Source organism: Xiphophorus hellerii, chromosome 3 (genome assembly GCF_003331165.1).
Source record: "Xiphophorus hellerii strain 12219 chromosome 3, Xiphophorus_hellerii-4.1, whole genome shotgun sequence".
Lineage (NCBI taxonomy): Eukaryota > Metazoa > Chordata > Actinopteri > Cyprinodontiformes > Poeciliidae > Xiphophorus > Xiphophorus hellerii.
In genome coordinates, this window is record NC_045674.1 from 19,965,594 (window position 1) to 19,979,512 (window position 13,919).

Below are 13,919 nucleotides of genomic sequence, written 5' to 3' on the forward strand. Positions count from 1 at the left end.
GAAAGATACCCGCCTCTCCAACGATAAGCGGGTATAGCCAAAGGATGGACATATGTTTCCTTTTCCTTCTTTCTCAATGTAAGATAGTGTGGTCAAGGAGCCACAAAGTGAACAAAAACAAACAGCACCAGCCACCAGTTTCCAGAGACTTCTGATGAATTTTATTTGCTTCTTAACTCTCTGACAACCATCCTTTCTCTTGAGCTTCCCAAAAACACTCTTTTTATAGTCAATTGGCAACACACCTGCACATGAGTGGACCAAGCCACAATTAAACAGGTAAAAAAAACAAAAAACAAAGTCTAAACAGAAACAAAAATACAATTATTAATCTAATTTACAAGCTCATCTACATAATGAAATAGTCTGCAAAATAAACCCTGTAATACCAGATAACTCAAAAAGTTACTTTAAAGAAAAACAAACAGATCAATATTCAAGGAAAAACCCTCTAATTGGTAGAACCCAGCAAGGCAATCAGTGACGTCATCCAGCCATTTAAGCAGGAAATACTGGGCCGGCCCCTCCCATACTCCTGCCCTGCTGCAGATCTACAAGGGACGAACAATGGTAAGTAAAAAGAAACACAAATACCATGAATATACTCTGAAACAAAAAACAAGTTCAACCAATAGTCCAGAAGTTGTAGCTTTAAACTAAACATAAATAGATGGAAACTGCAACATAATGCTAACACAAACAAACCCGGGATAGGGAGTGAAGCAAAGTTGCAAACTAATGTTTCAATTTAAGCATTATGACCAGCTACAGGAAGTAAATGTATCAGAAATAAGAACAAGGGACAAGAGGTGAACACAAACTGAACTACTTTGTCCCACTCAAAATACGCCCTAAATTGTGTCGGTCTATTAATAAAAATCCCATTCAAATGTTGTGAAGTGAATAAACACTTCACTTAAGTTGTTATTCTAAAAAATTAGCTGTGGCTAAAGGCCTGGGACTCTACTAAACCCCTCTACTAGAGCTAATTTACTTCAAGCTTATGTACAGATCTTTACTACCTATGTGAGTGTCTGGTACTCAAACAAGTGCTGCTAATCTATAATCTGAACAAATACAGCCCTGTTGTGGACTCTCCAGTTTTATTCAGCTCACATTCTGTACTGAATCTTTTAGAAGCCACTGAAAGGATTAACTGCTGTGTTTCAGATCAAAGGATTATGTTTGGTTTCCAAAAGAAATCATGTCATTCTTTTTCTTTGGAATATTGTTTTTTTTTCCTTAAAGAAAGTTGGTGTTTTAGGATTACAATTTAATGGCTGTGGTCTCAGAATATGAATACCTGGCTGCTAATGCGGGGCAGAGAGCGAATGTTTGGCTGATTGATCATTTTGAGTGAGGAATAGTTGAAGTTGCGGCACCTTAAATGAACTTCAAGTGGCAAACTCGCGAATATTGACAGTCTTGTCTCAACGTTTTTATTTGCATGACTGAGATTAAATAGCATAGGAACACAAGGGATAAGAGGGCTAAGATGCCAAGCCTAATATGAAGAGCCATATGAGATACAGACGACTGATATGAGCATAGAAAGACTCACAGCCGTGATTAACTGCGCGCATAAAACCAGGCAACCTATTTTTTTATGTATCACCACGAATGTAGCGGCAAATTGAAGTGTCTGGTAAACAGCCTTCCACCTTCTTTTATGTCCTCACGAAACGCAAGAGGAGTTATTGCACCGGAACGTGGCTCATCTCTTCCACGGCGTAAATCTGAGGTTATTCTGGCCGGCCGGAGAGTCAGAAGTGTTAAAGTGCTGAGTTATTTATGGGGATCGAGTGTAGAATCGCAGTAGGCATTAAGATTACTGTAAAACAAAGTTACGAAATGCTAAAAATCATTGAAACCTTTAGCAGTACTGCCCTGAGTACTAACATCAACATGTTGGTACTTGTGATGATGATGATCATCATCATAAGCCCCACATCATCTTGCAGCGTGTTTAAAGATTAATTTTTAGTATCTTGACCAATTCTCAGTTCATAAATACCAGTACCTTCTAGATCATATGAGTAATTCTTCTTTTCAGGTCCTAAGAAATATCTAGAAATCTTTATTTCTCAGAAAACCTTGCAGATCATAAGAGCAATATTTTATTGATTTTTCATTTTCTTCTTTGTGCAACTATTTCTACACTGAAATGCAAAACAAAATGAAACAATCTGTTAACAATTTAAGAAAAAAATTAATAAAAAACCTAAGCAGTATGAAAATAAAATTGGGACTTGCACTTTATTGTATTTGAGCAACGTAAATCCTTTCTGTGAATTGTTTATCCTTGAACAGTTTGAAATTCATTGTCAAAGTTCATTGTTTTGAAAGCAATTGAAGTGCCTAGAGTAAATTTTCTGGAGAATGGTGACGTTTTGTGGTGAGAATTAGACATTTGTGCAGGTAACTTGCAAAAATATTAACGCTCCTTCAACATTTTCAAATGTTCTCACTTTCTATTCACAAACGTCATTGTCTACTATTTGGGAGTTTTGTGTCACAGACCAAAGACACAAATTAGGACATTGTTGCTGAAGAAAAATGGCACATGGTTGTTCATCATTTTCTACAAACAGAAAATTTAAACGTACTGTTACAGCTGTAAGGCTTTTTAGGGTTTAGGTGTTCTTCCAGCTTATCACATCTATAGATTGATATATATGTTCATTCTTCTTTGGAAAGTAGCTCCTATTGGATGACAAATGCTGTTTTCAAATATCACCATTATTCTAACTTTGACTGGACTTTGACTGGGCCACTCTAACACATGAACATTATTTAATCTAAACCATTGCTGTCCCACTGCACTGTTGAAGGACAGGTGTCCTCCTTGTTTTAAATGTGTGCCTCCTCAAGCACAGCTGATTCAGATGGCTGAATTATTCCCTTGGCATGTCACTGTGTTCTGAGAATGAATCATTCATCTGTACCAGGTGAGCTAGTTAGGGAAAGATGAGAGCATGCAGAACATTGGCCCTTTAGGAGTGACATGGATGCTACTGATCTGAAACATTTTATTGCAGCTCTGGGCATTTATACTGCAGGTTTATGATTGTGAAGGTGAACCTCCATCTAATCTCACTGTTTGTAGCTTCTAACAGATTTTCTACCAGGACTGCCATCCTTCTTCATCTTCCCTTCAACTCCCACCAGGATTCTTGTCCCTCGTTAAAATTGGTTTCCCACAGCATGATTCGGTCACCACCATGCTTGAAAATGTGAATGGCACAAACATGGACAAGCATTGTGCTTTTGCATTGAAGCCAAAAACTGTTTTATTCTATAGTTTTCCACATGTTTGCTGTGACCCAGAATCGGCTGCACACATTACATCGTTACTGCAGTTTTCTTCACAAAGCCTTTCTCCTTCCATTAAATCTGGATGCATGGAGTTCAGGACTGATAAATTTCCTGCCAATAAATTATTGCACTTTTGTTGATGTTCACTGTTACAATGAGTCTGTTGCTTCTCTGATTCATGCTGTCTTTGGCTGGCCTCTATGCTCAGGTGGGCATTCATGCCGATGTGACATATTCTTTGCATTTTCAGATCAAAAGATTGGGATATATTTTTATAACTTAACTTGCTTTAATCTTCTCCACAACTTTATTTCTCGTCGGTCTTCTAAGATCGTCGGTCTTCAGCTGGATTCATACTGAGGCTAAATAAGACACAGGCACATGTTGTTAGGAATGCATTGAAGTTTGTTTTGGGATGTAAATAGGGGTAGAATGCAAATACATGCCACCCTTTCAACACACTGCTTTATGTTGATTTATCAAATAAAATTCCAGTGTAATATATTGAAGTTTGTGGTTGTATTCTGAGAAAATGTGAAAACGCTTGGTTGTTATGAATGCTTTTGCAAAGCGGCGTAGATATGTGCCTTAACCTCAACTACAAAACCTCAGCAGCATCTAACTTTGGTACACACAGTAAATTATGCTGTAATTATTCAGCTAAAAAAATTACCACTGAGACCCCACACACCCCCTGGTCCTCCACAAGGAGCACCGTAGGGGAAGTGTGTTTGTGATGATACATGAGCTGGATCTCCCCATCGTGCTCTGAGGAGTTGACATTCCCAGGCAGCTCGCATCCCAGATTCCTTCTTCTTTCATGATGAGACTTTTGCAGGGAGTAGTATGCAGGCTTCATTTACCGAACCAGCAGGGAATAATATAGTGCCAGCATTTGGATGTGTCAGGTCCCATATCTCTGGCTGCTCTATTAGAAATAGACCCCGGTGTGGCGACAATTAACCTCTGGCCTCGGCAGCAGATCTGTGCAGTTACAGCCCAGTGCAGGGAAATAAATCAAACCTAGTGAGAGAAAAGCAGACTCTTTCCTCTCATGGTTGGCTTCTACTATCATCCACTGGGCCGATCTTACACGGTGTGCTCCGCAGTTATCATATCCATATAATCACTTCAGGGAAACAGAATGTTACAGATTCGCTCTAGGATAGGGTCTCCCATGGGTATCCTTTTTTTTCAGATCAGCTCTGGACCAATTGCAAAACAAATTTCTGGGTGAAACAGTGGGTGGTTTTCCAATAAGATAATGCAAGAATAGGTCATACCCAAGTGGGCCTTTTGCAGTTTTAGATCTTGTTTTTACCTTTTCTGTAATGATTTGGGTTGTTTTGTGCCTCTGTTGGCTGGTTGTGTGTTGATAAAAGGAGGTAAAGCACATTCTCAGGTGGCACCAATGCTTTAACATTTAATCACCTTCAATAGATTACTTTAAAGTGGGGAAGCACTCCTCAGAATATTGTGGCTGACTTCCTATCTTCAGTTTTTGAAAGGTTTTTGACCCTCTACTACTCCATACCAATTCATTCTTAAGTACAATAATAAAACAGATATAAGAACAATGTATATATTTTTCTAGCCTTCCTGCAATCATAAAAATGTTGTAGATACAGCACAGTTTAAGCCAAAGAGGAAAAATTCTATGAATGTTTTTGTTGCTGCATGATAAACCACACCATGACTGTTTTTGTAAAAATGATTTCCAATCTACTGGATTAGTTTTTCTTGTAATTGAAGGAAAATTCAAGTATAGATACAAGCCAGCTGACAGGCAGTGCCCAGAAAATCTTTGCAGAGATGCATTGCTAAGTCATTAGGCTCCATGAAGCTTGAGAAAATATCCAGTCACCCTGTAGGTTTCAGCAGTTTTTTCAGCCAGCTGACCAATAAATGTGCTAGTTTGATATTTTATGAAGTACATGAAATGCTGGTGAAATGTTTTGATGTATCAGAGAAGGTTAGTTATTGTTTATGTAAGACCTTTCTGCTAATAAACATTTCTAAGAAGATGTGAAGAAATACATAAATGATACCAGCTAAAAGCTGCTCTAATAGAATTTTCTTTGATTAAAAGGTTTAGTCTATTGATTGTAAAGGTGTGCTTTTCTGTGCTGTCATTTGATTTAATTCAGTTCTTATTTAAACCTTTTAAAGCAATAGACCATTCATTTTAATCTGCTCAGTGTTGCTCTGTAAATACCTTTCCGATTTCATTTTCTCCCAAAATAAGGAAGATAAGATATTGAGTTACCTGAAGCTTGATATTGTAAAACAAACAACTTTATGAAAGAAAAGCAGCTGAAGTCTATGTCTATGATGCAAAGTTTAATACACAGTCTCAGAAAGGAAGTCAGTAAAACACAAAGAGGTAAAGGGCATGGAAAAAAGACAGGCACAGTCCAGATAAATCCCAAAGCACTCAGTGAGTTGCTTACAAAAGTGCGGGAACAAGCACAAGGGAGCCAACAAGGAATAATAAAAAAGAAAGCAGCTAGAAAGTTTGAATGAGTGCAGAGTACAAAGACTACCCGACAAACCAGCCAGAACCCCTGGGGGTCTACATACAGTGAGTAATGACCCGATCGAACACAGGTGTGGCATAAACCTGCAGGGAAATAGAAGTACACAGAAAGAGCAAAAGATGCATCTGGAAATACAACAGAAATTAAACAACAAAAAAAAACAACCACAATATCAATCTGTTCATTTACTCTTAACAGTTGACATACATTTGAATAATTTAAATTTCATAAGTACTCAACACATTAAGGACCTTATTGTAAAGTAATTGTTACAGGATTTGCAGCTGAAATATCTTCGAAACAAAACCATCTATGGTTACTATTTTTACAGCAGCCTGAATAAACTGCGCATGACTTTAACGACTGGAAATCTACAAGTGTAGTTAAAACGATATTGAATCCTCACCACAGTGAGTCCAGTTCTGCTTTTCTCTACAGACTGTCACATTGGAAGCATTTGGTTAATGGCAGATTAGAGAAAACACTGAGCAGCCGACCACTGGGGTCACCTTCAGGACCTGCTACTGATTATTCCTATCATTAGCATGCCACGTCTCATGCTGTCCCACTCTAATTATTACTGACACAGGCTTCGGGGTCATATGACAGAGCCATTCGAAACTGCCCACTGCAACACCGTAACTCTCACACCAACAGGAATGGCGAAACGTGGCAACAGATGTGTGGAACAATGACCAAAACCCATCAATTCTGCGCCGAGGACCCATTAATGTTATCACCGTTTAATATCATTAAGAAAAAATGAGGCTTTTTGATTCAATAGATGGCAGACTGAGAAATATTATGATAATAACAGCATTCCCCAAAGGACCTGCTCACTCTGAGTGGTACTTTAATCTTCATATCCCTTCACATGCAGGGCATTGCTATCTGTCATGTTTAGTTTTAGTGGTTCAAGGCAGAAATAATCAAAGTGTGTCGCTTAATATCTTTGAAGGAAATTTGGTTCTTGACACTACTTTACAGGGGACCTGTTATGCAAAAATGTCTTTTTATAAATTTTTGTACTTTCATTTGGGTCTTTACTACTTCTAGAAACAGTCTAAAGGCAAAAAAAGAGAGAAAAAAACCTACTGGCGATTATTAAGTGACAGTCTGAGGGCACTGCCCCTCTCCTAGCAACCCAACCGGAGCTTGAACTCGTTTTTCCGCTGTACAATGGCTGCAGGTCCATGTGCATTCTCTCAGGCATGGAGACCAGATAAGTTTGGCTTTATTTTGCTTTTTAATTACAATGTTGCAGCCACATTGACAAAGAAAACTGTAGTTGGTACAAATCACTTTACAAAGGACTCTTGAAAACTACATGACAGAATTTACCAACAGAGCTAGCTTGACGCTCAAGAAGAGCAAGGCAGACTTCCTGCCCAGATAACCAGGATGCAGTGGTGGTGTTCCATCTGGTTCTGAAACCACAGCGATTTAAAAAAAAAAAAAAAAAGCCTGTGACAGGGTTGACTTACTGTTCAGAAACCGCTGCTGCATCCTGTAGGCTTCTTCTCGATTTGACTCAGGGTCAACGATGTACCGTTGTATGTGTTTGCAGCCATTTTCTCGTGTATAAAGAATAACCACTGATTTTTGGTGGCAGCAGCAGTTTATTTGCTTAATAGTGACGTAGCTCATTCCTACTACTAAGACCCACCATGCATGCATTTGCATTGAAGCCAGTACCATTAACATGACATGCTAGAAGGGAAAAATTAGGGAAAAAAACGTAACTTTTTAAGGTGTTAAAGCCCAATATAGCACTTACTCGTTTGATAATCTGCAAACTGATTAATATCAGTTAACTTTCTGTAAAAGATTATGGTTTACCATTCAGAACAGTAACCATCACTGCTTGGGGTCATCTGAGATTCTGTAGACCATCTGTATCAGGTCGAACCACTACGAAGTGAAATACAAAATCTCTTGTTTTACCAAGACTTTTACTAACTTCAGCAGATCAACTCAGTTTTTTTTATATCTTGATATTTCACTGACCCAAATATGTTCAAAGCAAGCATATTTTTTTCCATCAGTGCACTTTTGAAAAACGTTCAGAAAATCCTGGCAGTGGAAAACCATACTTCTTTTCCCTGCTATGATTTTACAGTCAAGCTACTTTTGTGTAAGAAGGGTACTGAGTTATTCTAAGTTCATTGAAAATTTGAGACATTCAATTTTTTTTTTTTAATGCATTCCCATTGAGGTTTAAAGTTGAATGTTTGGCCACCGTGTGAAATCCCAATCTAAACACAGTCATTTTTTATTACAGTTGAGGCTTTTTTTTTTCCTGCTATCATGTGGGCAGTGAGGTTGGCAGGTCCAGATGGTGTAATAGGTGTATGTTTCAGGGTTACCATGTTAAACCATCACACCACAACTATAGGTGCTCTTCTTTTTTATATTGAAATACAACAAAGCTGTGTCACATGAACAGCTAACTGTGGTCACTTTTCTAGTCTATTGTCTACTTAAGTTTGACATTTTAGTGCTGGAAGCTGTATTTTATCATTTCATCTTTTACATAATTGTGAGGAAAATGTTGTGAGTACCCATTCTAGCCTTTTAGCTAATTCTTTTTTTTAAATTATTATTTCTTTCCTTTCCTTTAGCTGCTGGCTGCACGTTTGAAGAGGACTCTGATCCTAATCTGTGTGACTTCACCCAAGGGGAGGATGATGACTTTGACTGGATGTTGTTTCGGACATACAGCTCGCCTTCGGCCAGCAGCGACCTCCTGAGGGGTAAGTCCTCCACTTTTCTGCTTTGGCTAATTTAGCCAAATTTTCTGACACAAATAACAAAGCTTATTGTTCTCCAAAACTACTGGTGAAAATTGTGCACCTCCTATTGGTCAAACACGAGGACATTTAGTAAGCAGCGAGTAAAGTTGATCAGTGCATAAACCACAGTGGCAGGTTTCCAATTTGAACAGGAGTAAAATTTCTACATCTTACCTGTTGGGGGCTGCAGTGCTCCCAAGGTGCCAGTTTACTGCTCCTGATTTTCAAGTCAGTAGATGAGCGAACAGTAAAGAGTTGTTGGATTTCTGGTCTGAAGCAATTGCCAGAAACTCCAGAACCATTTCGGAAGTGCCGAAGGATTAACCCAAAGTTAAACTGTGTCAGCTGTTTGTTTATTTGTTTGTTTTTTAATGAGAGTGCAAAAAACCTGACAAAGTTGGGTTATAGGAGTGGTTACATTTTGGTGTGAGAAGTTAGTCCGTGTTTTCTTTGGCTCTCAATCTCGGCAGCACATGTGCATGATTCCTATAATTAGTCCTACAATTGTAATGATGTGGAAATCCACAGATGCAATTTCACAATTGAAAAAGTAAAATTAAATTCCCTGTTAAATTTACTGGATATTTACTGAGATATGTCTAATCAGAAATGATCATATAGCAATTTTTCAAAGATAAATTTAGTGTGGATAAAATCATGTGAAAACCGTGAACAATGTGTTTTTAGATTTGGTCAGAAATCGTTGTTTAGAATAACAACTTGACATAAACAAGTGTATTAAATTTTGTATGTACAGTAGTAACAACATTGATTTAGATTGAATTTTACTGGAGCACAGTTTCAATAATCATGCGTCACGTTAAACGTTACAAACACCTGTCAGTTTGCTTCTGTTCCTAGTAAGTGCTTTAATTGGCTGTAATGATGTAAATCTGCAGCACAAACAAGTCTCAGCAGTGACGTATCTATGTTGGATTCTTGGCAAGTATGTTAAGATGTTTGAGTTACAGAAGCAAACTTGAAAACCTTTGGACTAATGATGGTTTATTTATCATTTTATGCTTAAATGTGTTATGCATTTTATGATTTTCTTTCACATGTAGATTTCTTTATACCGCCTACTCACATGCAGCCACTCAGGATAGTATATAATTGGACTATTAAGATCTTGGCAAGAAAGATTATCAGATTACAGGATTTTTATGATCTTAAGAAACTAAATGTGATGAACGTTAAAAATTCTTGAACTTATTTAGGCTTAAGTGCTCTTTGTGTGTTTGCTGACCTTTTGGGGTCACTTCGAACAGCAGGTTCAGTCATTCATTCAGCTTCCAGTGCAGTAAACCCTCTCTAGGACAAGTCTTTTCTGTATGATTGATAAACATGGGTAATTCCTTATAAGCAGAATTAAAATTAATCTCTGACTGCAAACACTTTGCATTAAAATAGAAAATAATTTCTTAAGCAAGATCTACTATGTAGTCATGAAGGATCGCTACCTTTCTTAATTGAATAATAATGTGTTTTGTTATTAGCTATATTGGTTTGTTGGGTTGGATCTTGACTGATGAGATGTTCTACCCTGTTTTATGTTTACATTTTAAATCTCTTTAAATTCTTTATGTTTTTATGTATCTAAAAGACCATCTTTGTCACCATGTAGGTGGTAAAAGTTGACGTATTTGGAAGTACCTGTCCCTACACAACATAAATCAATGAATAAAATTTCAATATTTTTCCCTGGGAGACATTTAAAATAAGTTTTTGTACAGTAACACATACAATATTTTGGTGTTGGGTAAAAAGTTAACTTTTCTTACACTGTTTATGTTGTTCTTTTTCTCAAATTTACCAAATTGTACATTTTCTGAATGTTTGGTGCAGTTCTTAGTTTCCACTCTCCGAAACAGTAAACTGGATTTCATGTTGCACAAGTGGCTATTTCCAAGTGTCAGAAAAGTTTGACTTTGTGCAACTCCTCTTTCGTTCATGTCTGATGTCTTTCATCCATCAAGCTTAATGAAGCCCTCACCCTGTTTTTGTCTGCTTTCTGCTAACCCCAAGGATAATTTTATGTTAAGCAGCCTCACAAGACTAATGAAAGCCAGCCCTTTCCTGCCATCATCCTCTCTACTGGTGACTGCCAGAGGGATCTGACATGCATAGTTTATAAGGCGCTCCTCCATCTCCGCATTAGCAAATACCTACAGGGGTTTGGCAAAGAGAGGACTGCTGTTTCAGGTTCGCAGCAAAAAAAAAAAAAAAAAAAAGTAAAAAGAAAATTAAATCATTGGCTGCAACGGGCTATCTGTTAAAGCGCCTTTTACCGAAAAATTTGCAATATGATTTACAAATAAACATCTCTCTGCTGTAGCTAATCAATCAGTCTATCATATGGTAATGAGAATTCAATAATCCCTTGACAAAAACATGCATTGAAGTGTTTATTGTACAAGTGTAGCAGAGAGGGAACAATCGTGTTCACAATGAATATTACAAGCTCGTCGGAGGCGATGGACATGATTTGATGGCCAAGGAGACAGTTAATATGGCAGATATGAAGATGGATAAGCTGAGTGGAACAGATACAATCTAAACAGAGTTAAATGGATGCCCCAGGGGGAGCATTCTGTCTGTTTCAGAACCATCAGCTCAAGTAGCCTTTTAAAAAATGGTCAAAATTCAGGCCTCTTTCAAAGTCGGCTTTTTTTCCCGTTTTGATTTACAGCTTGAAATTTCCCATTTTGCTTTTTTCTCTGCAGGTGGTTATCCAAATACAATCCTGAGCTTGATAAATCTTGCATTTAATGCAAAGCCACACCTCACTCACCTCAACATCATCAGCATTCATGTGAGAATCCGCCTGCAGCCTCTAGCCCATTCACAGCAGGCAATGAGATAATTAATACTTCCCCCTTTGGGTTTAATTAAAACTCGCTGCCGTGGCATATACAACAATCCAGGGCCTTCATTGAAGCAGACTGGCGCAGGTGGAGCGAGGTAGGTACTGTAATCTGTGAATGACGACGATCCGAACATCAATCAGTTCGGAGTACTGGGAGACTCGTTTGATTTGATGTGGGGCCTGCTTATCCTTCAGACATGCTTTAGGAGAACCACTCCTGTTATTCATCTTCTGGTGGCTGTATGTACTACATGTCCAACCTGACAGTTTCGGCGTTAATCATGCATGATAACATTGCTGCAGGTATGGGAACACAAACTTCTTGCCTCCCCGTCCTTCTTTTTTGACCTAATCCCCCTGTGTGTGGACTGCTAATGATGTATACATCAAGCAGCCAAGCTGGAGAGGGGCGGGGGAGTACACAGGTTTTATGAGATAAGGCTATTTACACTGGACCAGCATTAACTTTGTGGGGCTGAGAAATTGGTGTCGAGGGAAGATTAGTAAACACAGCTGAGATAGCAGCAGCTTGTAGGTCCCTGGAGAAATTAGAGACGAACACTCCCATGAAAGAGAAAATAGTCCTGGAAAAAAAGGCGAAGATAGACCGCGGAGAAAGATCTCCATAAAAAGAGCTCATTTCATCACAGCCTGCCTCATTTGGACTCAGATTGAAGAGGTTTGAGTGATATTGATAATCATTTGTCCTCCTGCTGTTTTAACAAGCGAGTCAGGCATGCAGGATGATGACCTTTGAGAGAAGAAGTGTTTGCATGTTGAGTGAACCTGTTTTTACAGCAGTCAGAACTGTTAGCGCTGAAAGTTATGAATGCACTGCAGTATCCGTTATGCTTTAGTACGAAAGTTTGCCTTTAGGGAAAAATCTATTCATCATGCTTAAAGGGAGAAATGTGATGTATCTTCGTTTGTCAGGTGTTAAATTTTAAATGTTAGGCACCCAGATTCTCCTCCTCTCTTAACACATTGAACAACTCATGCAAAATCCACCATCTGGACAAAGACTTCATGTACGAAGGTGTGATCAGAGAATTAATTTGGAAGTTAATTAGTTCATATTTGCGTGGAGAGCTTTTTAAAGACCATTAAGCCAAGTTAGATTTCAGACTGATCCTTTTAACCCATATAGTTGTTTATGTTTTAGGAAAATAGAAACAGTAGACTGATTAGGGAACAAATAGACCAGAAAATCATAGCACTATTAGTGCATAATTTTATCAGATGTTTCTTTGTTATTCAGTAGTAGCAGGGATGACATTATACAACCGTCTGAAGGACAAATTGATGTAAAACAAGCATTTACTGTTGTTGCAAAGCAAAATTGTTTCCTGGGAAAATGTTAAACTATCTTTAGCATAATTCATTAGAAATTGTCATGGTGACAAGACAGACTTTTCTGAAACAACAGTTTCTACGTGTATTCCAGAGAGACTGGAGATTCTTAACGTACGAATGAGGTTTTGTTATGAATTCCAAGCTTTAGCGATCAGAGATTTAAAATGCTTTCAAATAAAACAAAACAAGCTTGTCAAACTTTGTTCACCTTATCTACTGAAAGTCCTGCTCTTTCTCTCTCTTACCCAGCCAGAATAAACAGCAGACAAGCCTAGACAGGTTATAGAAAATACTGTTTTCTATTTAATTGCCTCTAAGCATCGTATCGCTTCCCTGACTTCTTTAAACACCTCTCTGATACTAGAAAAGCTACCTTTGAGTCTTCTTCTCTATGAAACAGAATTAGAAAATCTATCGGAGGCCATAACAATCATTCGAACTGGGGGCAGCGGAGATGGGGGAACCGATTCGTTTCTCTTCTGGAAATGCGGAGAAAAATCAAAACAAAATACACGTGTACGTATGCTCAACTTAATGGGCTGAACCAGAAAATAAGGAAACTCATTAGGGCTCTTAACATCACACCATCATATTAATCTAAAAGGTACAGTTTTAGTTGAAGACAAAAAGTGGGTTAACACAGTGGAATAATAAGTTGCTGCATTTTCCACGGGTTGGATTATACCACCAGTGGTTGTGGAAAGTTCACATTCATCAATAAACACTGCAGAGCTGTTCCAATATATGGGTGATACTTTCTCATTCTATCCAAACAATGCGGCCCTACGTATATGTTCTACATATTAATAGCATCTTTACTAAGGCTGATTTATTGTTTACATTTTTAAACAATATATTTTTTAACCAAGTCTCCACTGATCTCAGGTTTGTCTTTTCTAAGATTTAAATAATAACAAGGATATGCAATCTGTGATTCATTACCATCTAGGGGGAAGGGCAGAAGTAACATATATTAAGTTTATCCCTTCAGAAATAATGGACTCTGACTTCTCCAGCAGCATTTGAACTAGAGCCCCTCGATGGCTGCAGCGACCT

General features: G+C 38.1%; 1 protein-coding gene across 4 annotated transcripts in view; it reads left to right on the plus strand.

Moving 5' to 3' along the window:
• Positions 1 to 13,919, plus strand: part of ptprub (protein tyrosine phosphatase receptor type Ub) — a 231,326-nt gene that overhangs the window by 66,771 nt on the left and 150,636 nt on the right. For all 4 annotated transcript variants that reach the window (XM_032558323.1, XM_032558324.1, XM_032558325.1 and 1 more), the window contains exon 2: positions 8,474 to 8,605. In XM_032558323.1, coding sequence (XP_032414214.1) covers positions 8,474 to 8,605 — 132 coding nt within the window. The remainder of the gene's footprint in view (positions 1 to 8,473; positions 8,606 to 13,919) is intronic.